This window comes from Esox lucius, chromosome 12, assembly GCF_011004845.1.
Source record: "Esox lucius isolate fEsoLuc1 chromosome 12, fEsoLuc1.pri, whole genome shotgun sequence".
Lineage (NCBI taxonomy): Eukaryota > Metazoa > Chordata > Actinopteri > Esociformes > Esocidae > Esox > Esox lucius.
This window is the reverse complement of record NC_047580.1, coordinates 10,166,801-10,190,270: the sequence shown is the minus strand read 5'-3', so window position 1 is coordinate 10,190,270 and position 23,470 is coordinate 10,166,801. Positions and strand designations below refer to the sequence as shown.

The window sequence follows — 23,470 nt, the reverse complement described above, 5'->3', positions numbered from 1 at the left end:
GATAGTTATTGGGCTAAGAGTAGAAGAGTAACTCACAGAAACTACTAAACCAGAATTAACTTGAACTGGAGTAAAAAAATAATATATACACACACATATAGTTTAACACATCAGAAGTATACAGTCACCGCGACAATATAATTGCTGAGGTAAACCTCTCACGACTATTTAGGAGTGCATACTACAGCGAAGACATGGTGGGTCCCTCGAGTTGCGGCTCTTCCGTATGTCATTTTAACTGAGCAATTGCGTGTATTATTGTTTCTTCAGCTGAACTCTGAAATATTTGGAATATGGTTTCCGATGTGGTGGCAATTTATGACATCGTAAGCAAAGTACGCTGATCAATGAACCTCCTGAGCAGGTGAGGAAGATGTGGTCATGCAATTACCTTCGGACAACATTGCCACAACGTTGATGGTAATGTCACGACATGACCAATCCACTACGTCACGGTTCGTCGTGGTTACGTAACGTGTTTGCTGGGTACTCACTATTGATAGTATAACCCCCAACAAATGGGTTAGACATCCATCACCAACTCATTACCACAATTTGAAAGCAATGTCTGATTTTCATTAGTTAATGAATACAAATTCACTGAAAATTATTACTTTTGTCAGTTTCAAGTTATTTCAGTGACCATAGCGGGTTTTTCTTACTTTAACAGAAGGATACCAACAATTGTCCATGTGTGTATATGGAAAGTTGATTAAAAGTTACATAAACCTACTGGATGTATTGTAAATCTGCCCAGAGGATATTATATAAAGATAAGAAATATAAAAGCAACATAATTTGTAAAATAATATTAAAAAGGCATACCACACTTGCACCCTGACATAGGGTGGGATAAGTTGAGCTATCTAGACAACTGTACACAATTTTTGCCATGTGATCATGTATTCAGGAAGAACCCATAATTGCAGATTATGACACAACAGCTATTTCAGTCTATAGGGCTCTCTGCACTGCCACAGAAGAGCCAAAAACAGATATAGATTATTCTACAGGAATGCCAAGAAAAGGCTACATTAAGGAATCACGTCTGCCCATTGTGAGTTCGGAGTAAATTCAAAAAAAGCAACTTCCACTGATTGTGACGAGTACACTTACTGCGTAAAGGTCGGTTGCCTGGTAGCCTTGTACAGTGAAACTAACCTTGACCTCAGAATCGTGGACAAAAATACCCTCCAGCCCTCGCCTGCTGAAATTGGGGGTTTAGCTTTTAGTTTGGCTAAATAATTCACATTACGAGGGATATTGTCTCCTATAATCTCAGATGAGATGCCGCCATCAAAGCAATCACCAAGAATGAGTGGAGGTACCACTTACAGTGCTGAATAATCTCGGTCAAGTCAGACCCCGTTCTGCAAAACTATCAAGTCGATCTCCATCAGTTTTGGTTCTACCTCTGCCTGCTGCAAAGAAACTGCAACACATTGTAAGCAGAACAGGTAGTTGGCTTCCACTTGCCCTCCATCAAGGTCCTACATAGCTCTAAGGTAAGAAATCGTGCATGCAAGATTATTAATGACCCATCCCACCATGGTCAATCACAGGTAAAATAAATATTATCCACATGCAGGTGGGCAGTACAAATTAATCATCACCATACACAGGAACTGTAAATTAATGCATATGATATACTCACCCTTCTTATTTTAAGGCCTGCATGGTCCAGTCGTTTTCCTGATGGATGGTTGGCCATCTAAGACACAACCAATACTTCTTGATTTAAATGGACCCTGAGGCGGTATGCATGATGTTTTGTGTGGGGTTTTTGTCAGTAGGATTTCTTTCACACATAATTGGCCAAGAGTGTGGGAATGGGATTTGCACAGCAACACACTCTAAAATGTCAGAACGTGTCCTGAAGGATGGTCAAGATTGGAAAAAATATAATCATGTTATGTCATTGTGCACGGCCTCCAAGTTATACAGAATACTACAAGCCGTTTTGTTATCCTTGTTTATTATGGACATTGGATGTCCTGCACTGATGTACCTATCCGCATATTGATAAATGTACAAGGTGTCAACATTTCCTAGAATACTACAACTTCGCGTGGGTGGTGCTTCCTGCTCTGGCCCAGCACTGCCCAAAATTATGCCAAACAGGAGATTCTACAATGTTAGTTTATCAATACTACTATTGCCAATGCAAACCCAGCTGTTTCTACTTGGGTATAGCTGACCAACTGTTGAAAAAGCACCAACAATTAATAATAATTTTGATTATGAAAATGGCAAAAAGGCTCTCATTTAAACAGAATAGCATGTTTTTTTCCATTTACATTAGTCTGACGTAAACTGTATTTTACAAAAACTGATTGTGCTCTGTTTTACAGGATATAGTAATCTCTCAAGGCATGTATTGTCTTTTAATAATAGATTTTCTTCCCAGTTATATTACACTTAATTGAATGGAAAGTTAGTTAACAAGTTTCTGTTGAAAGATCAGTAATAATTTTTTACCTGTGCTACAGCAGTAAATATGCACCAAATGTAGTGACTTGGACAGTTGAGCCACCATTAGGTACATTTGGGTATATTCTGTAGTTTCTGTTCTGCCAGTGACCCTGTCTCTACATAGGCAGAGATGAACTCTTCCATCAGTTCAACTCAATAACCTTTAGGTGTATAATGCACAAGTTATATTATTTGTTCATGCCAGGAAGTTAATCTCAATTTCAGTAGTTCAGCAACTACGATAACTCCTACAGACGACAGTGCTCAATCTTTCATTTTATTTATAGTAAAATACTTTTTAAATGCATTCTTACTATACAGAACGTTTTTAATTGATCTTTACAAGAGCATCTCTTTCAATAAGAAATGAAGAGGCAAAAATCCAATATAAACCAGGCAAACATGATTCAGGATGAAAATAAAATAAAATCATGAAGTCAGCACAGGTAAGAGTAGCCTACACTTTGAGCTTGACTGTCTCAAAGACATTGAACAATCTAGCTCTCCACAACTGAATATTTGTCAAGAATAGATTCTGAAACCACCTACCCTTCCATCCGACATCAAAGTGTTCAGGTTCAGGAAGACCAGGCTCGTAAGCGTTCCGTTGTATGGCCCATACCTTATGTAGCTAGTCAACATGACAATTAAAACTTGAGAACCATACATCAAAACCAACACACTTCAGCCAAAATGTAGTGGGTGCCTTGTTTTGCACAACCTGGGATGATTTTAATTGTTTGGTTTCAACAAAAACTGAAAAGCAGATTTGCGCTAGAGATTCAGTCAGGCACCAGGCTCTAAAATTACCAATTGAGTGCAAAATCTGCCCACCAGTACAAAAACCAGACATCTCTTTGCAAAACGTGCCTAGACTCTGCATTATTGACACTCAACAACAAAACATCACTGAATGCAGTTTATGAGTGGCATTTCTTGAGAAGATCAATCCAGAAGAATAAAATGAAATGTAAACCGGTTGTAGCCAAATACTTAACACCACGCAATGTCCATTACTGAACAATGAATCCTAAAACATTTGCAGTCTTATGTATACAGTACGTATTCCCTCCCATAATAAAACCTTTGGTGTGTAGACACTGAACCCATGGTTGACATCAAACACTCAAAATACATTTCAGTCAAATTTAAACATGATTAAATGTAAAAAAAACAAAAGCCAGGCATCCTTTAAGGCCTCGTTATTTAGACATACAATGTCAATTGTGTGCTGACGAGATTTGTCGAGTCATAGGTTTTACACTCTAATGTGCGTATCGTTTCTAAACAAATGCCAGAGAAAACCTTATTTTTGTATCCATTCTGATGATTACACAGTGAAGCCCAGTGTTCATCAATGACACGGGTATGTGCAGGGTCTTGGGCATCGGTTCAATTTGTATAGTACTTGGTGGTGCAGTGGCGATTAACCTGAGGATATGGCCAGCTGTGTGTGTCAATGGTTGTTAAAAAGGCGGCCTCAAAAAGGCGGTCTCAGTCCTTAGTCGGCCACATGGGAGTCGATGGACCATAGGACAGCAAGCTTGAGGCGGCGAACACTGCGATACCCAATTCACTGAGGCTGAAGAGGGTCCGTTCAGCCCCCCACAGACCGTTGACCATTTAGCATTCTATAAAATGAGGGATAGTCCATATCAAACAGCACACTTTTGAAAGAACTTTAATGGAATCAAAAAAATTTGAACCCCAACTTCGGTTCAGTCTGAACAAACTTTTTTTTTAATCCACCCATGACGTCTGTGTAATATAAAACTATATTATATACAAATCTTGTTTCGGGAGCATGAGTTCTGTGGAAATGCTCTGCAAAGGCAAAGCTTTCTTCTGGCCCACGAACTGACACTCCACTTCTTCCGGTACTGTTCCTAGGGTGGGAGAGGCCACTGGACAGATTTCCAAACTGGCAGTGCTTTCAGTTGACTTGGTTCATTTACCCAAATCCGTCCACCCCTGACTCAGTCTTACCGAACTCTGCTGTACCTTACAGTCTTGTCCCTGTTGTTTATGAGTTCAACTACGGCAACATGTCCTAGACACTGACGGCTCCTCACTCGTTCAGGGACAGAATGATGTCATCCTCAAGGTCGGAGTTGTCAGAGCTGTCTGCTGGGTTGAGAAAGAAAGCATGGAGAGATTTAGAGTTTGGGGGAGATTTTTGACAGAATACTGCACAAGTCAGGCTGCTCTTGTAAAAAGTGCCAGAAAGCAACAAACAAAACAAAAAAAAACATGACATGTGGGCAGAGGGCTCATCTCTTATACTCCAGACGGGTTGACCAAAGAGTGCAAGCAAGAGTATAAATGTCCTTGCACAGCAGACAAGTAACAACTTTCTGTAATCAATTTAATGAACACCTGAGCCTAATAGAGAATGCAGACTGGATATTCTTTCGGTGCAAAAAACCACAGGTGTAGCTGGGCAACGTACACCGGAGGGAAACTAGAATGGCAGCATTTGCCCTTGTCTGCAACCGCTCCCACCCTCTACGTTCTCAGCTTCAGGTTGCCGATGGCTAGGAACAACCTGCAATTTAAATTACTGTGCAGTCAATTTTTGGACAATGACACAGACTATAAGCATTAATCCCTAAACCATGAACCACACATTAATTTCAACCTTTTTTACTATGCTTTTAGAATGTATTCAGACCTGTTGCCTTCTCATTTTTGTTGAGATGATAAAAAAAAATTGCCATCCATCCACACACCCAATATACCTTATGGACAAGGTGAAAACACCTTATAGATGTTTTTGGAAACAAGAAACCAGGCAAGCCTAGTTCAACCGGCCCGCAATAGAAAGTGTTGCCATCTCGAGATTCGAACGGGGGTCACCCACGTGAAATGCTGTGTCGTTAACCACTACACCAGGGATCTGTACATTTGCCAATGGATCTGTACTATCCTGAACAAATCCTCTTCTGCCACTGCCCGTTTTAATAGTTAATTGGCCATTCGTGAATGACAATGATAGAGTTAAACTGACTAACGTTTCTTACTAAGTTTACCTCCACCAAAAATAGCGTCTATGTATGCCGTTTGCCAGAAATAAGCTTTAAGGGTATCTACTAACTTACTGGAACAGTCATAAGAATTTAGCAATTGCTAGAGAGTCTGCCAAAGCTGGCAAAACATCATAAATTTTTCTTTCATTCATGAATGACACGTATACAATATCTATCAATAAAGTAAACGCTAACTAATTTTTTCATCAAGTGAAAAGACGAGAGAATCGTGGAATCTACCAGAAATAATTAATAAATGTTGTTGCTCTCAATAGATTTGAACTTAGGTCTTCCACATGAGAGGCACTGTCTTTAACCACTACACCACGGCATTACACGATTCAGCAGTCGCTAGACACTATTCAGGATTGTGTTAAACTGACTAACGTTTCTTATTAAGTTTACCTCCACCATAGCGTCTATGAACTGTTAGCGTTTGCCACTGGACGTTTTAACAGCTTACTAGCCAGCAATAGGTTTACTAGTATCTACTAACTTCCTAGGAATAATCATAAGAATTGAGCAATTGCTAGCGGGACTGAAGATGAACTTTTCCATGCCAGAAACAGTTGCAATATTACAGTATACAGTTCCAGTTAAGGCTTACTATAACGTAACTACTGTATGTTAAGCCAGCAAATGTGTTTGTCTATCCTGACCCAAAATGCATGCACGGATGCGTACTTGGAAAATCCACCAGAAACAGTCACAATATAACCGTAAACTGTTTTATTTCAGGCTTACTATAATGTAGATACTAACGGTTTTAGCTAGCGAAGTTTTCGTCTATACGGAATAATTCAATGCGTACATCGCTTCGCCTGTTAGGAGATACGAACTTGGGACCAGTAGTTCACGTCCGCTTCTCTAACCACTACGCTATTTAAAAAGGGGTAGTCGGTCAGTCACTCAGTAAGAGACATTCACTCTTCTTAGCCGGCTCCAATTACACGGTCGGGCAAAAAAAAAGAAAACACTGCAATCTACCATTTACCTTATTATTCAGAACTGCCTTTGGCAGTGATTGATCGGCAGCATCGGCAAACTGTGATCTTATCGTCTCCCCACAGATGTTCATTTGGGTTCAAGTCAGGGCTTTAACTGGCCCACTCAAAGACCTGAACCCACTACAATGTTGTTTTGACTGTGAGCTTCAGGTCGTTGTCATACTAAAAGACAAATAGTCACCCCAGTCTGAGATCCTGAGCGTGCTGGATCCTGAGCGTGCTGGATCAGGTTTTCTTCAAAGATCTCTCTGTATTCTGTGGTGTTTAACCATCCTTCAAACATGAACAGTCTCCTAGTGCCAACTGCTGAGAAGCATCCCGATTGCATGATGCTGCCACCACCATAGGGATGGTATTAACCAAGTGATGAGCTGCCGAATTAGTGTTTGACATTCAAGCCTAACAGTTTGATTTTGGACTCATGATACCCTTTCCTTACGCTGTCAAAGTGCTTTAAGAGTCATTAAGTGTAAAACTGTAGTTTGCATGGCATATCCCTTTTTTGTTTAACCAAAACCATAATGGAATGATTGGGATTGATGGAGTGCAGCAGACACGGTTGTCCTTCTGTTAGTTTCTCCCATTTCTGCAGAGAAACTCTGAAGGTCAATTAGTATAGCCATTGTGTCCTTGGTTATCTCCCGGACCAAGGCCTTTCTTGCCTGGTTATTTAGTTGACTTCTTTACATTTACTATTTTTCATATTTCATAATAATAGTGAAGGCATTGAAAAGAAACTATGAAATAACATGCAGTAACCCAAAAAAGTATTAAACAGATCAAAATACATTGAATATTGTAGATTCTTTGAAGTAGCCCCCCTTTTACCTAGATGACAGCATTGCACACTCTTGGTATTCTCTCAAATAAGAAGAACTGATGGGGGGGGGGGGGGGGGGTTCTAAAAGATTCTAAAGAGTCATGCCTGTATTTGTGGACTTATTTATTGCAGAGGTCACAGATCTGTCATAGGCTATCACTCCAGGCCAGTGGTTCTCAAAGCGGCTGGGGTTGCAAGATGGTTGAGCAGTACTGTCCCCAGTAGCTTACTTGGTAAGATCACAGATCTTGCAACTCTAGGGTTGTGGGTTCCCAGGGGGAAAATGTAAGCACTCACTACTGTAATTTGCCCTGGTTAAAAGCATCTGGCAAAGTGATGCAAATGTAAATATACTCATGACTATAAAACTGAAAGATTAAAAAAATATTTAAAAAGGCCACCTTAAGCTTTAATAGCCTACCTATTAAAATATATATCCAACTTCACAACATTCAATTAAGACATTTCTTCTTACATTGCCTCAAACCTTATCCATTACTCCCACTGGTCCACAAACTCATTCTTCAATTCTTAGTAAATACATCATCCTTTCCATACTATAAATGTCATGCATAGTATTAATCAATAATCAAGTTCCAGCGAGTCTAATTCATTCCATTTGATATGAGTATTGTCGTCCTCAACGTGTAGACACACTCTCCAACATATGTTGTGTTCATAAGGCTTTCATTTTAAATATTTTTGTATGCTAAAAAACACTAATGTTAATTAACAAGCTCAGTCTATGCAAACTGACTAAACTATCAGTCACCCAAAATGTGTTTATTTTTCTCAGGCCAGCCCTGGGGTTTTAAACCATATTTCCTGGTTGCCTTTTTGTCATACCCAGTGTACACTGTTGTATATACCACACATTGCAAGGAGCCTGTCGGACATGGACCAAGCTTACCGGGCGACATGCGTTTAGATTCCCTAAATAAACAGCTCCCAGAGAACAGTTGCATTGGAACATTACATCTGTACTTCAGGGTAGCCTGGCCTGTATCATACTTAAACGGACAAACTGATGTCAGCTACTCACTGTTATCCAGGGCCAGGTCTCCATCTTCCTCATCGTCGTCTGAATCATCGTCTTCGTCATCCTCATCATCTTCCTCCTCCTCCCCATCGGCCTCAAGCAGACGGGCCACCTCCTCATCGTCAGAGGGAGAGAAATCATTGTTCCCATCTTCCTCGTCTTCCTCATCCTCTCCTCCATTGTCGTTGTCCAGCTCGGTGACCAGGGGGTCTGTGTCCATGTCATCATCCGAGTCATCTTCGTCGTCGTCGTCATCCTCTTGGTCATCATCTTCCTGAAAGGGGAAAGTGTCAGGGAAACAAAATGTAATGATCCGAAGTGACACATCTAATAAACCTATATTTCATCTGTATCACCTGTCTGTCTCAATCTACCAATTATCCACAGCTCGTGTTGGACTATTAACTGAAATAACATGGGCACTGCATTTCTGATGTATAGTGGAATATTCAGTCTTTTACCTGGTCGTCTTCATCCTCCTCCTCCTCAGCCAGTCTCTGGCGTCCCACCTCATACAGCCGGCACACGGTGTCTGTGTTGACAGAGTCCTGGTTCTGGAGGGGAAGCACATAGTACTGATTGAGAGACCACCGCCATCATCACTAACACTACAATTAAAACCTAACTGTGCAAACCAGGACATGACATGAATGGTCACAACTCCATTTAGCAGCGCCTTTTAGACATATGGAGCTGGACTTACCTCGATCACAGCCAGATAGCAGTCCTTAGTATCCGTGCAGAGGTCGAAGATATTCCTCTTCACATCGATGGTGGCTGTGGAAGGAACGTCATACTTGTCATACCACTTCACAATATTGAAAGTGGATTCATAGAGAAAGACTCAACTGAATTGGATGGATTATATTTTCCTAGGAAGAGAGAGGAAATCGTATTCCATTTACATGACTAGCAACTACCAAATGATGGGTCCAGATAGGAACCACTGGTTGGCTATGACTGGGTCTCTAATCAGAATTGGATACAGTCCACATTTACATTTTTGATAAACAGCGTGTGGCAGGTAACAGGGCATCTTAGAGCAGTCTCACCAATGGGTTTGTAGTCTGTGGCGTTGAACGTCCTGAAGGAGGAGCCAAAGGGAGTCTTCATCTGCATCTCCATCATGTCATCCTCATCATCAGCCTGAAGCATGGCTGGGAAAAACAGAGCACAGTTCTCTGCACATGAGACAACGGAAGCCAACGCACAGGAGGAAAAGCTATAGTTTATGGACAGCTAGAAGTATTTTTCCAGTCAGAAGGACACCAGACATATCTATAGAAAGGAAACATGCAGACCTGGTAACCTTGAAGGATTGTTAGGAGTAGCACTTGAGGCCTTGGACCCTGCGATGACAGGGCGTGCTTCACCCACACAACACTCAAATCACAGGCAAATGCATTTTTCAACCTAATAATGATGTTGCCAGAAGGCTGCCTCCGAGGGAATTGTAGGCTGTGGACTTGAGTACTTTGTAATTGGTTGCTTTCAAAAACTCGAAAAAGTTTTTATGTACAATCAAGGTTCTCCCTAGGGCCTAAGGCAGGTGTGTCAAACTCAAAGTAGGATCATATCCAAAAAAAAAAAAAACATTTCAAAAAAGGCGGCTGGACGAAACCAATGTATTTGGTTTCCTGAAATAAACATACATAATTACTACCACTCAGTCTGGCGGTGTTTTACTTTAAAATATGCCCTTTCATAATGTCCACTTATAAACAATGTAGGAAAGCGTCTAGCATTTTCCATAAATCAAGCCAACAGAAACATACCGGTAATATTTGTCCAGCCAATGCTTGCACAAATAACTTACATTACACCCATCTACAGTCACCTAAAGGATTATTAGGAACACCATACTAATACTGTGTTTGACCCCCTTTCGCCTTCAGAACTGCCTTAATTCTACGTGGCATTGATTCAACAAGGTGCTGAAAGCATTCTTTAGAAATGTTGGCCCATATTGATAGGATAGCATCTTGCAGTTGATGGAGATTTGTGGGATGCACATCCAGGGCACGAAGCTCCCGTTCCACCACATCCCAAATATGCTCTATTGGGTTGAGATCTGGTGACTGTGGGGGCCATTTCAGTACAGTGAACTCATTGTCATGTTCAAGAAACCAATTTGAAATTATTCAAGCTTTGTGACATGGTGCATTATCCTGCTGGAAGTAGCCATCAGAGGATGGGTACATGGTGGTCATAAAGGGATGGACATGGTCAAAAACAATGCTCAGGTAGGCCGTGGCATTTAAACGATGCCCAACTGGCACTAAGGGGCCTAAACTGTGCCAAGAAAACATCCCCCACACCATTACACCACCACCACCAGCCTGCACAGTGGTAACAAGGCATGATGGATCCATGTTCTCATTCTGTTTATGCCAAATTCTGACTCTACCATCTGAATGTCTCAACAGAAACCGAGACTCATCAGACCAGGCAACATTCTTCCAGTCTTCAACTGTCCAATTCTGGTGAGCTTGTGCAAATTGTAGCCTCTTTTTCCTATTTGTAGTGGAGATGAGTGGTACCCAGTGGGGTCTTATGCTGTTGTAGCCCATCTGCCTCAAGGTTGTGCGTGTTGTGGCTTCACAAATGCTTTGCTGCATACCCCGGTTGTAACAAGTGGTTATTTCAGTCAAAGTTGCTCTTCTATCAGCTTGAATCAGTTGGCCCATTCTCCTCTGACCTCTAGCATCAATAAATGTTTTTCCCTTTTCACACCATTCTTTGTAAACCCAAGAAATGGTTGTGCGGGAAAATCCCAGTAACTGAGCAGATTGTGAAATACTCAGACCGGCCCATCTGGCACCAACAACCATGCCACGCTCAAAATTGCTTAAATCACCTTTCTTTCCCATTCTGACATTCAGTTTGGAGTTCAGGAGATTGTCTTGACCAGGACCACACCCCTAAAAGCATTGAAGCAACTGCCATGTGATTGGTTGATTAGATAATTGCATTAATGAGAAATTGAACAGGGGTCCCTAATAATCCTTTAGGTGAGTGTATTAAAAAATTAAATAACAGTTTCAGGTGATAGTCGGGCAAGAATTAATTGACAACGCAAATCATTGAGCAGGCCGGATAGAAGTGGCACTGGCTGGATCGGATCTCCATGTCTAACATGATCCATATCTGTCCTTTCTGTTACATCATCCCATCATTAGTAGCCTGCCAGTGACTCCACTGCATTCATTTCACTAAAACGCAGTGCCAAGACGAAATCATTACCGCCACACAAAAACAGAACATAAAAAAATAAATAAAAAAAGGCTTCTGGCAAGACACACTTTGAAGATGGTACAAGAGTCCACATTAAGTCTCCTCCCGCAAACATTAACGAGTAATAAATAAACTATTCTACACTAGGATCGTCAGGTTCATCCAGAAAACCCCAGAGGCTTGATAACGTGGATTTAATGGAACGGTTATATTTGTCTCCTCACAAGGCATATTTAAGTTGCAAAGGTAGGGAAACGTGTATTCTGACAAGCAGTCAATGCACAACAACCCATTAGTTTTTTGTTAAAAAAACAGAAGTGATCCCAGACCTCTACATCTACTATATTCCTTAATTGTCAATGTGAACTTAACTCTTAAACATGAGATATGTACAGCCACTATAGTGCATCAGTAGGGTTACATGCGACAATGCTTACCTGCTCATAGCACAGCTGATACTATGGCCTATCAGAAACAAGTATTCATTTAGACCATGCATTGTAGCCTGTTATTGGGATTTCTGGAAGTCTGAATTATATTATATACCATAAGATGCTGTTTGTATAATTTCTTTTTGGAAACAAATGTCCTTTAAGAAAAATGTAACCTGCCAGAATCAAGCATCCCACTTCACAATAAATTATATTAGGAAGTCCCTAACACAAGGGAAAACCAACTCACACCTTCCCCACACGGTGACACATTCTTCTGGAAGGAACAGCAACCTAGTGTTAAAATAACGGATACCGTGATCAAAGCATGTGCCTTTGCTAAACGGGAAAACAAAGCAAAAACACATGTAAACCTGCACATATCAAGCACAGGTGGAAGCAGCTTACTTTGACCTAAAATTGTAAACATTAATAGGATGGCATGTCAGAAAATGTTATTCCTGCAATTATGGACAGTAGTGGATATACAACCAACATTACAGCCCCCTTTGGCCACTAAACAGGGTTTGCCTCTGCCACGCTTGATACATTCATTTGTTTCCATAGACAGGTGGCAAGCATGCAAACTGCAGCGTCCCTGTTGCTAATTAATATGTTTAAGTACAACTGATGAACTGGCTTAGAAAGGGGAACATTGCTTGGATTTAGATCAGAAATTGCTACGCAAAAAATAGATTCACAAATGTACAATTCAAGTCCAGTTTCACGTGTTCCGAGACAAACAAATGGAACATAATCGGTAGGGGTCAAGCATTTCTTTTTTGCGATGTTCAAAACCGGGTATTTCAGCATTTTACAGCTATGGGTACAGAAGGTAAATCTCACAGCTGACCAAATTACATGAGCTTTTACTTCTGTTGCAGTGGATCTAGCCAAATGACCGTGTTTTAGAGGCTTTGGCTATAGGGCCATAAGAATGGTGTGGATGTGGTTGGATCCACCATGGCATCCCCGTGGCTCTGAGGCAGTATGAACCAGCTGGTCCCCCTTCCTTTGCCAGCTCAGGGCACAATCTCCCAGCCATATGGAACACACACCTCCACGTGCACCTTTCACACATTTCAAACATTAATCCTGCAAGCCTTTTTGACACATATTTAAACTAGAGGTTTAGCACGAGGCGATGTGTGAACCTCGCTGCCACAGCACGGCACTCAGTTTCCCATCATGCAGCGGGGGCCAGTCCTTACCACCATAGATGACCGTGCCGTTGTTGTTGAAGACAATCCTGCACTGGTCCAGAGCTGGCACGGTGTGGAGCAGGTGGAAGGTCCGCAGGTCCCACTGAAAAACTCCTTAAGGATTCTCAACATAACCTCACTGTTAATATATGACTGCTTTTGCTAATTCATTTGGAGTTCGGACACTTCACTGATAATACTGATGGCAGGGGCCACAATAAAGGATGCTCGGCTGCTTTGCGCATTCGACAGACTCTATTGCAATCATATAGTAAGGATACGATCTCCGTGTTGACGATGACCTCCAGTCCGTTTGGGTGGAAAACGCCGCTGATGTTCATGTTGAACTTGTCAAATTTATGGATGGCCTGAGCCGAGCGCACATCCCACAGCACACCGTCGTTTAGCACGAGGTCATCAGTGGGGTTAAAGGTTGCACAGTTCCTCTTGTAGTTGTTGGCCAGGTCTGGGTAGTTGAGGGTTAGGGTCTTCTGCCCCGTCTGGATGTCGTAGATCTGAGAGCCAAAGATGTTGACGTGATTTCAGGAAGGAAAAGAAATCCAGTGCATATTATATGGCTGTTAAGATGAACCTGTACATATTCAGGAAGTAGACTCACATGGGCTATGTGCTCCTTTGTGCCAATGACTCGGTCTTGTGAAAGTTTGCTGAACTCCACATAATGGTCATCTAAGAAGGAATGCCTGGAAAGTAAGAAATAATGATAATTACAGAGATGAAACAGCCTGGGAAACAGAAGGGCCATGATGACAGGCTTTGAAGAGCTTAGAACAATTTGTTAATCTAAACCAAGTGAATTAATGTTAGTTTGGCTTCTTGGCGCGAGTTGTGTTTTGAATCGTTTGTGTGGAATGAACCGTTGAGCAACGCGTGAATGTAACGCTAGCACCACCAAACCGGTCACCCACTTGTATAAAGAACTGTGTTATAGTCAAGCAGTGCCTGATACCTAAAGGCATTACTCTCACTGACGGAGTGTCAGAGTTAGCAAATTCTAGATTTGTCTGAAACATACACTCTGAGGAAAACGCATCCCCGGCAGGGGTGTTGCCAGACCCGGACATTTGGCGCGTTTCAGTCGTTCCTGAGGGCTTTGCAAACTGATATTAACAGCAGAGAGGCATGTTAAGAAATTCCCCAAACAAGATCCGATGAGCACATGTGCGTCAATGAAAAACCATACAGCCCTGTGCAATATCAGTGGCAAACCCTGATATTGGAATGCATACTTTTGTTCCTATAACAGATTAATTGAAGTAGTAATCGCCACACAAATCGAGGATTAAAATAGTCGATAGTTGCAGCCCTACTTTGTACTGAATAAGATATGTAAATCAAACTATGGGCAGAATAAGGCCCCACTAGACAGTTGGTGCTCTATGAAGTGGAGAATCCAGCCCTAAGGCTGTTTAGTCGTTGTGCATTGATAAAGAACCGCTCAGCCCCTTCTAAAAGCCGTTGTGACAATGGCAACATCACGCAGTGTTACACTCCAAGTACAGTCACCGAACCAGCTGACTTAACTTGAGTGGGAGGAGCAGTCATGCCAAATCAATGCAAAAACTGAGTGTATTGATCGCATGGAGTCTGGCTTGGTCACACTTACTTCATGATGAACACTGACTTCATGCCCCACAGTGCAGACAAAGGATAACTCCATGACGCCGACGTCAGCAGCAGAGATCCATCCTGATGAACAAAGACCCCACTAAGTGGTTACACAGATTTTTAATATAGCCAGAAGACATTTACATGTAGATGAAAAATGGTGGGCCAAAATGGTGGCCCACTGACCCGCGAAGGCTCCAGGTGTGTGATGGCGGAGCTGTGGCAGCTGTAGCTGGCCTCCTCTTGGCCCGTGAACACATTGTAGAGTTTGAGCTGGCCCGTACACGTCCCCAGCATCAGGAAACGCTCGCGGGCCGAGAAGGCACAGCACATGAAGCCACTCTCATCCTCGTCTGCCTCCCTGAACACGGAGATGGGCCTGAACCTGAAGAAAAGATGGAAACCTGATCGCGTTAACACAAGCATGCCTATTCAGATTATGATTTGCATGAATCCGGTCAAATCACCAATAAAGGGGCAAGAGTATCAAACTGGCCACCGGCCCAAAACATCCCTCCTCAGAAACGAGGACATTGATTCCCCCAGAGTGACGTGATTCACACCTGCTAAAGATGAGGTGTCTGTCGAAGCAGCCCCCGTCTACCCCTCCATATTTGGGGTAGACAACCCTGCGCGTGTGTCGTGAGGTGAAGTTGGTCGGGGCCTGGCGCCTCTGCTTGGGCTCCGGACACTGGTGGGGGGTGAAGAGGGAGAACGGGGGGCAGGTGGTAACCGGGTTCTTGCAGCGCGCGTGCTGCTCCCTCAGGTACTCCGTGATGATGCTGTCCAGGGCGGGTGGGGAGGGCAGGTGGCGGTCCAGCTGCTTCTTCATGGCCGGACTCTGGCTGAACGCGCCATGGTCCGACTTCTGCCTCAGCACCCGCGCCTTCTTACAGGTGGCAGGGACGGGGCACGGTGACGGCCGCTCCCGCGTGAACGCTATCCGCCCAATGAGCGGGGAGCCGTTGCTCTGGTGCGGGGCCGATAGGGGCGGGGCGGTTGGCGGGGCGGCGAGGAGCTGTGACGTAGATGGCCGCGGTTGACCCAGCAGCGGCACGGACGGGTGAGAGCCGTGGCTGGCCAGCCGCGCCGCCACCCCGTTGGCCAGCCGCGGGGTCCGGGGGAGGGCCGGCGCAGGGGAAGCGGGGGGAGGGGGAGGGGCGACGGGAAGCAGCGCCGAGGAGGACGGGTGAGCGAGTATGGCCATGGGCAGGTCGGCCTCTTTGGTGAGTGCGGTAGCAGTCTCGTGCAGGCCTTTGGTCACCAGGTGATTTCGGATCAACAGGAGGAGCTCCTTCTCGGGAAAGGAGATCCTGGATTGGGCCACCACGTTGGCCCTCTGGAGCCAGGCCAGGGAGACGTCCGTGCCGATCATGAGGGGCTTTCCAGACACCCGCTTGATAAGCTCCGCGGCAAACTTGCAGAATTTCACATGTTCGCTGCGTTTGTCCTGGAGCACAGGCTCCTTCATTAGCTGCTGGATGTGTCCGCTGCTAAAGAGGGGCAGCTTGCTGATGATCTGTCGGACCGAGCTGGACCGGGACAGGCCTACCAGGGCTTTACAGGCCAGCGCCCGGATCTGATCCGCATCTGTGATGGGCATCTTCACGGTCAGCAGAGACAACAGAACCTACGGGTAGATGGCAGAAGGACTGTGTCTATCAGGGCATAAAACATAGTGCAACCGATCTCTAATTAAAACCCTAAACAAATGAAGACAGACACTTCGGACCAGTCGAGCCCAAAAACAGTGCAAGATCGACAGCTCTGAAGTTCATCTCAAACCTTGATGCCGTTGTTGGACTGCACCACGTTCCACATCTTGGTGAGCACGCTCTCGCTGCTCTTGGTGGTCTGGGGCAGGCGTCGGCGCGGGGTGCCCGAGATGAACTTGCCAATGCTGGACATGCGTTTGTCCGGGGCGCACACGCAGTTGATGACCACCTGCAGAGCAGACTTCTGGATCTCAGCGTCATTCACAAACACCTCTCCCTCGGCCACCACCAGGACCACGCTCATACCTGAGAGGAAACAGGGTTCAGGGTGGCTCAGTCGGAAGAGCTTGACAATTGGAATGACAGGATCGCAGGTTGGATTCCTGGTGCCAGGCTCACATAAAACGCATGCAAGCATGACTGTAACGGAAGTGGAAGAAAGGATCTGCTAAAGGGAATATATTAACATGAACAAATCCTGTAAACTGGGATAGACAATTCATTTACTGTTCCATTAACATTGGACAGACACCCCACCGACGGACACCTCAGGGTTACGCACGTAGAAAGGGCAGATTGACCCTTACCCACAGTGGAGACAGCGCTGCCTGCCTCCCCACCCAGCACGGCCACAGACTCGGCCATCAGCAGCTGTGTCTTGGGGACAACCGTGAGGATGCTTAGGATGTCCAGGGCATAGCGTACCGTGTCACTCCTAGGGGACAGATAGGTAAACCTTCACACATCGTCCCCTCATTCACATGAAAGACAAAACGTGGGAAGTGTCAACGAAACACAGTAAAAGAAACTAGCCGGTCTGCTAAACATTTCAGCCAATTAACGCTGTCACACACTTCTGTGAGTACTGTGAAGATTAGTCATTTCCAAGTATGATCTGCAATAGATGTCATTACAACACTTCTGCTGGTTACAATAAACAGTCTGATATCCTTTTCAACGTTTCATTGAGCAGAGCATTACAGTGATTTTACTCAGTTACTGCATTTGCACAGCCACTTCATATTAGCCAATAATACATTAGTATAGGAAAATCTGTGGGTACGAGACATTTTTCATAACCATACATTAGAGGCAGGTAGAATGTTCCCCTTGTTCCCCTTGAAAATGTTTGTTTGTGGGGGGGGGGGGGGGGGGTCAATACACAGAACCGTTGTGCTTAGCCATTAAATGAATCAGTTTCTGAATGGGAGCTGGGAGGTTGCCTCACTAGTTGTCTTTACCTGCCATAGTATGTCCTCCAATCACAGGCGATGGAGATGAGCTGCAGGAGGAGCTGTACACAGGACAGCTTGTGGAAGACCTCCGCTGGTTCCCAGTAGAGCCGGACTGGGCCGTACTCGATCAGGAACTCCATCATCTCCACTACCTGCTCATGGGTGTAGCTGCAGGCCTGGGGAACAGAAAGAGAATGAGGCTTCGCTGGAGTTGAAGAACAGATGTGATGGTTTATGCATTATTTTTTTACTGTAACTATATAAACTGCTAGTGGAGAATGCTTCTGGAGAGAATTTTTCACTTTTATTTGTTTTTGCTACAGAGGAAAGTTGTTATTCATCTGCTGAGTTATTGTTTATCAACTGACTAGACTGCAATTTGTCATAGAATGCTTACAAATACTCCAAAACAACACTCATTGAATAATAATGTCTCCGCACTGAATTCTTAAGAGAAACATCTTCTGCGCACACACACACACTCGTAGAGAATTACTAGTGATGACATCACATAGGCAGAATTACAAGTGAAGACATTTTTCGGTGACGGGTGCATGCATCACATAGGCGCTTCGTCCTAACAATCACCCAACCGACAGCCGGTTCCTCCTACCTTGTAGTAGGGCTGTGGGTGAATAGGAGCACCCCCCTCAGTCCGTTGCAGGGACTGCTTCACCTGCTCCACCTTGACGGCCAGGTGCGCCTCGAAGTACCGCCGCAGGGCCATGCAGGTGTGCTTGGCCGTCTGTCTGCTGGAGAAGATCTGGTCGTCGCTCAGCAGGGCACCCTGGTCTTCAGGGTTCAGGATCTCCAAAGTACTGATCTGGAGACAATTATAACACAATGAACAGCAGTCCAACAAACAGCCACCAGAAAAATAAATAATCAACTAGTTGAATATTGTAGCCAGCAAAAAATAGGCAGGACGTTCAGACGAATCGTCTGTAGACAGCCAGGTATCACCAGGGGTTTCGTAAACAGGAAACCCCGGACATACGTGAGAGCTTGATGGAATGGAAGAGTGGACCAGGAGGCCGTCCTACCAGGTTGACGAGGCGCCGCAGGCCGTCCTGCCTGTCGAAGAGCTCCAGCACGGCTCGGAAGGAGAAGGAGATGTTGAAGAACATGGTGGCGTGGCAGCAGCCCGAGGCATGCGAGCACTCCAGCAGCCACAGAGTATAGCTGACCACGTCGGACAGGATGGAGTGGGGCAGCATGCACACCTGGAGGAGGGACACAGACAGAAACGGCAGACATGCCAATGTGTCCAATTTTATTCACTCCAACCTCCTGCAGTTTGAATCAGAACCGGATGAGGATCATCTTCCTGTTAGGTGTGCGGGTCTTACCCTCTCCATGGCGTCCTGGTTGTAAGCCAGGTAGTAGAGGCATAGGGACACCCCTGTCGCAGCCATTGAAGGTTTGGGGATCTCCAGCAGCTTCTGCACCCCTCCGTGGGCCACAAACTGGGCGGCAAACTTCTTATGGAGGAGCAGGGAAGCCAGGTACTGAAGAGAGAATGGAAATCCTATGACTGGGATGAACCTCCAACAACTGAGTCCCATTCCAGACTAGCTGAAGAAAAGGTTACCTTGAGAGCCTCAAAGGTGAGCTGGACATCATTGGTCTGCTTTAGGTCCATGTAATGGATGAGCAGCTCGCAGGCGCCCATCTGCATGAAGACAGCCAGAAGCTGAAAAACAGTGGATAAACATTAACAGTTGGTCTACCGTTCACTGATTACATAATGTCTTCCGACGAGTAGAGCAGCAGCTCTGGTAGTGGAGTTTGACAAGACTGCCACCTGCGGGCAGGTTTATGTAACAGACACTGACCTCCTGGTACTCCCCCAGAGGGGTGAGGTACTGCAGGATGAGCCTCTGCTCCATCTCCGGGGTGAGGGGGTAAAGGTGATAATTGTTCCCGATCACCCAGGGGCTCATCTCAGACCAGCTACTGTTGGACAGCTCGCTGAAGTTCCTCTCAGGCTCTGGCAGGGAGAAGTTCAACTTCTGCTTTACCTTCCGGCCGTTCTCCCTCTCTGCCCTCCTCTTGAGGTGGCTGCTTCCCTCCGCCCTGCCATCAGGGAAGTCCCGAAGGGACAGGGATGGAGGGGCGGACACAGGCGTCATCGGGCCTTTTGCGGCTGAGCTGGTGCGGCTGCTGGTCTTGTAAGTGGAGTTAAGGTAGTTGAGATGGAAAGAGATCTCGTTATCAGGCTCATGGCCAGGGTTCTCTTCATCTTCCGCTGGTCCCTCCTCCTCACCTCTCTCAGCGCCGTTATTTGCAGTGGGGAAGGGGGTGTCTTCAAAGCCCCCGTCAACAGTCTCCTCATCAAGAGGGAGGAGAGGTTCCCCAAGGGTCTTTCTGGGACTGGGGCGTTTGAACTCCTTCCGGTTCTCATTGTCCTTGGCCTGCAGCTCACGCAGCCGCTGTAGCATTAGAGGCACCTGGGTGGAGAGAGAAAGATTAACCTAGCCTCATCCACCTAGCCTCATCCACCTAGCCTCATCCACCTAGCCTCATCCACCTAGCCTCATCCACCTAGCCTCATCCAAAGATACAAATGAATGCCATAGCGCCCCCCTGTGGCAGCTTGGGGCAACATTTAATTAAACCCACCTTGCAGCATTTCAACAAAATTTGGAGGACTCGTCAGAGACACTTAAAATAAACATGTACTGTATACTGTAGGGTTTCGGCCACTGACCAGAACAGAGTTCTCCTCCCTGTAGTTGGCAGCGATGTCCTGGTTCTCCATGGCTCCGGCCAGGAGGCCTGTAGCGTAGATCCTCAAGGGCTGCTCAGCCTCCTGGGCCCATTTAAACAGCATCTCCACTATGCCCTCCTAGCATGCGTGCACAGACAAATAATTGAATTTGTTGAAAATTGCAGCCAGCAAAACATGAAAATAAGTTTAAGAGCCTCCCCACTATAGCAGGTTGTATGGATAGGCCACCTTTTCCTGAAAGACCACAGCCGTCTCCAGGCCAGGCATGATGTTCTGCAGCAGACGACAGGCTGCCGTGTTGAGGGTGAGCTCTCGGCTGGTCATCACATAACTATTAACCAGCTGGAAAACACAGGAGTGTTATTTAACAGATGTGAATGTGTGCATTCAACAAATTGTCAATACTCAAACACTGATTAATGAAAAACAAATTGTCTTACAGCATTCATGAAATCATCATTTTTAAACAGGATCTTGAGAAGGTGACCCAAGACACATTCTGGGTCTGCTCTCCCTGAATGGCAGGAGGCAGAAAAAATGTGAATAACAAACAGAATCTAAACTTGTTGCTATAATAAACTGTATACCCAGGAACTCAAAAAAACATTTTACCTGGGTGCCTGTCATCAAAAGGATCGGGATCTGCCTTGTGATATTCCTCAGTCTCCCTCTCCACTAACTCTGAGATCCTGAGAAGGAAAACCACATGTTCCTAAATCTCCAAACCTAATTTGTTTTACTTCCAGCAAATGGAAGCAACCATTATATTCACTGTTGTTAAACATCCCCAGGTGTTACCGACAATCACCCGTGTGTATCACACACAGACACTCACTTGGTGAGGATGTTGACCAGGTCCGGTGTGCTGGCCTGCTGTTCCCTCTCCCACTGCTCCAGCAGAGTGGTCAGCTCCGCCTTGGAATCCACGCTGGCAGATGCCGAAGCCATGCTCTGGCCTGGTACAAAAACGTAATCGACTAGTTATACTTTACAGGGTCTACAGAGAATGTGCAACAACAGAATTGCATTGGCGCATGCAAGAGAAGGGGCATTTGAACAGATAAGTGGTGAGCAGAGATCCAATAAAGTGTAACGAAATATTAACAACTGCTACAACTGAAATAAACAATCATGCATTTTCTTATACAAGTCGCCCATAGCGGAGGGGCTACGTGATATGCTTGCGCTATCTATACTCACAAATTAACCACAACTTCCTCTCCAGTTGCAACCACCGACTGATATGGGACCTGACTTTTGGGCTTCAGTGCAGAACAGATCCAGCTGCATTGGTCCTTTGGGACTCTAACAGTCAACAGGTGATTTGGTCACGGCTATGAGCATGATGGAGCTATAAATTAACCAATAATATTAGGTGGCTAGTACTAGGAAGCCTATAACTTACGTCAGTTGGGTGGCTACTGTTCTGTGAATATCAGCAGGTCGCTTAGCCCGGGTTAACTTTGTGCTGATTTATCTAGGTAGCAAACAATAGGTCCGAAACTGGTTATATACGGTCACCAATAACTGGCTAGTTTTGGTGCTAACTGTTACATTGTTTAGTTAGCTATACTGCAGATATTAAATATCCCGTAAGCTAAACTACCAGGTAGCCACGGTTATGTGCTATAGCTAGCGGGCTAGTACGTTGGAACACCGCTTTTTTACAACTATAAGTCCCGTTTTTAAATGTTTTGCAATGTTACATCACCATAGATAACTACCCTTAGTTGGTCAGTGAGACAGGGAAGTTGAATTACCAGTCAGCTAGCGTAACGTTAGCTTGCTAACATGAACAAATAACGCGATATAACAAGCTAGCATGCTGCTCAAACACCTCACGTTACCAACCTTGTTTTGCTCAATTTTTCTTAGTTGTGTCCTTATTCTTTACACAAAAAAATATAAATTTTACTGTAATTTCGAGACGCTTCCTAAGCAAACTTGTATTGTTAAAAACAATACAAACTGCAGCTCCACACAGCCACCTTGTTGTCAATTAGCACAGCCTTGTTGTGCAGTTTATTATGGCGAACACGTTCTACACGTCAAAAGTTCAGCGCCGACTGTCGATTTTTGATGACGCATTCAAGAGCCGAAGGGTGCGTTCAAGACATGAGAACGACATTCATCACAAACCGTAACATGCGGAAAGGCGAGTTGAGCGATCACTGGCAACCACGAGCGACCGTGTATTATCTCACTCGCGAGACGCCACCCACCAACCTGGCGCTAACAAACTTCAAAGGCTGTTCAAGAAGTCTGTCAATCGTGTTTTTGTGCAAGGGTCATTTATTACAAATCAATACAGAAAAGGTTGTTTTAGCAGGGTGTTTGAGCCCTGGATGCCGTTTGGTGTCAGTGTTGCTTCTGAGACCATACCATCACTGATATGAAAAAAAATCTCAAAACATTATCATTGAAAAAAAACATACACGTGTCCATTAAACTTTGTTCCAGAAATATAGCTTTGTTGTGCTTCCTAGCAAACTGTAACCTGGACATTCTGTTCTTGATATTGTGTTACTGATCTGTTTGACAGTGGAAAATGTTGTTTTTCAACAATTGAAAGCATTTGTCAGTCAACCACTGCTGTGGTATGGCAATGTCTACCAAGTTGTTTGCTATGCCTAAACTTAAAACAAAAAAAACAGGCTCAATTGAGAATGTCCATTCAGCTTGATTTTGGTTTAGTCCGGGACTAGGGCAAATCAGTGTCCCCAAAAGCAGTCCCCCCCCCTTTTTTGGCTATGTCTCTGGTTAATTTCCTACGATTTCTCAGACTCATGATGGTCTGCTTTACAAGCATTGACACTTTGCTTCTCAGGTTGAGACAATAGCAACATATTTCAAATGCCACATGTAGAATCACCTCTCGAACTTTTGTTAGCTCTCTTGTGCATGAACTTACTATGAAATGACACACCTG

At 44.6% G+C, this 23,470-nt stretch overlaps 1 protein-coding gene across 3 annotated transcripts; it reads right to left on the bottom strand.

Annotated features, from left to right (window-relative positions):
- Positions 1–4,137: 4,137 nt before the first annotated feature.
- LOC105013973 (DDB1- and CUL4-associated factor 1) lies at positions 4,138–22,605 on the bottom strand. Of its 3 annotated transcripts, XM_010875878.5 has the most exons (27): positions 22,393–22,605; positions 21,947–22,018; positions 21,742–21,846; positions 21,377–21,497; positions 21,154–21,230; positions 20,982–21,055; positions 20,770–20,883; positions 20,521–20,658; positions 19,646–20,260; positions 19,402–19,503; positions 19,160–19,318; positions 18,854–19,033; positions 18,424–18,633; positions 17,817–17,986; positions 17,163–17,290; positions 16,646–16,881; positions 15,424–16,490; positions 15,047–15,245; positions 14,859–14,941; positions 13,851–13,935; positions 13,513–13,746; positions 13,241–13,334; positions 9,417–9,521; positions 9,068–9,141; positions 8,826–8,918; positions 8,368–8,638; positions 4,138–4,599 (listed from the first exon to the last, which is right to left on the bottom strand). In XM_010875878.5, the coding sequence occupies exons 4-27, from the start codon at positions 21,487–21,489 to the stop codon at positions 4,541–4,543; spliced, it is 4,680 nt and encodes a 1,559-aa protein (XP_010874180.3). In that variant the 5' UTR covers positions 21,490–21,497; positions 21,742–21,846; positions 21,947–22,018; positions 22,393–22,605; the 3' UTR covers positions 4,138–4,540. The 3 variants fall into 3 exon arrangements, with proteins under 3 accessions (XP_010874180.3, XP_010874179.3, XP_010874181.3); XM_010875877.5 differs by lacking the exons at positions 21,742–21,846; positions 21,947–22,018; XM_010875879.5 differs by lacking the exons at positions 21,742–21,846; positions 21,947–22,018 and having other exon boundaries at positions 4,138–4,596.
- Positions 22,606–23,470: the final 865 nt, after the last annotated feature.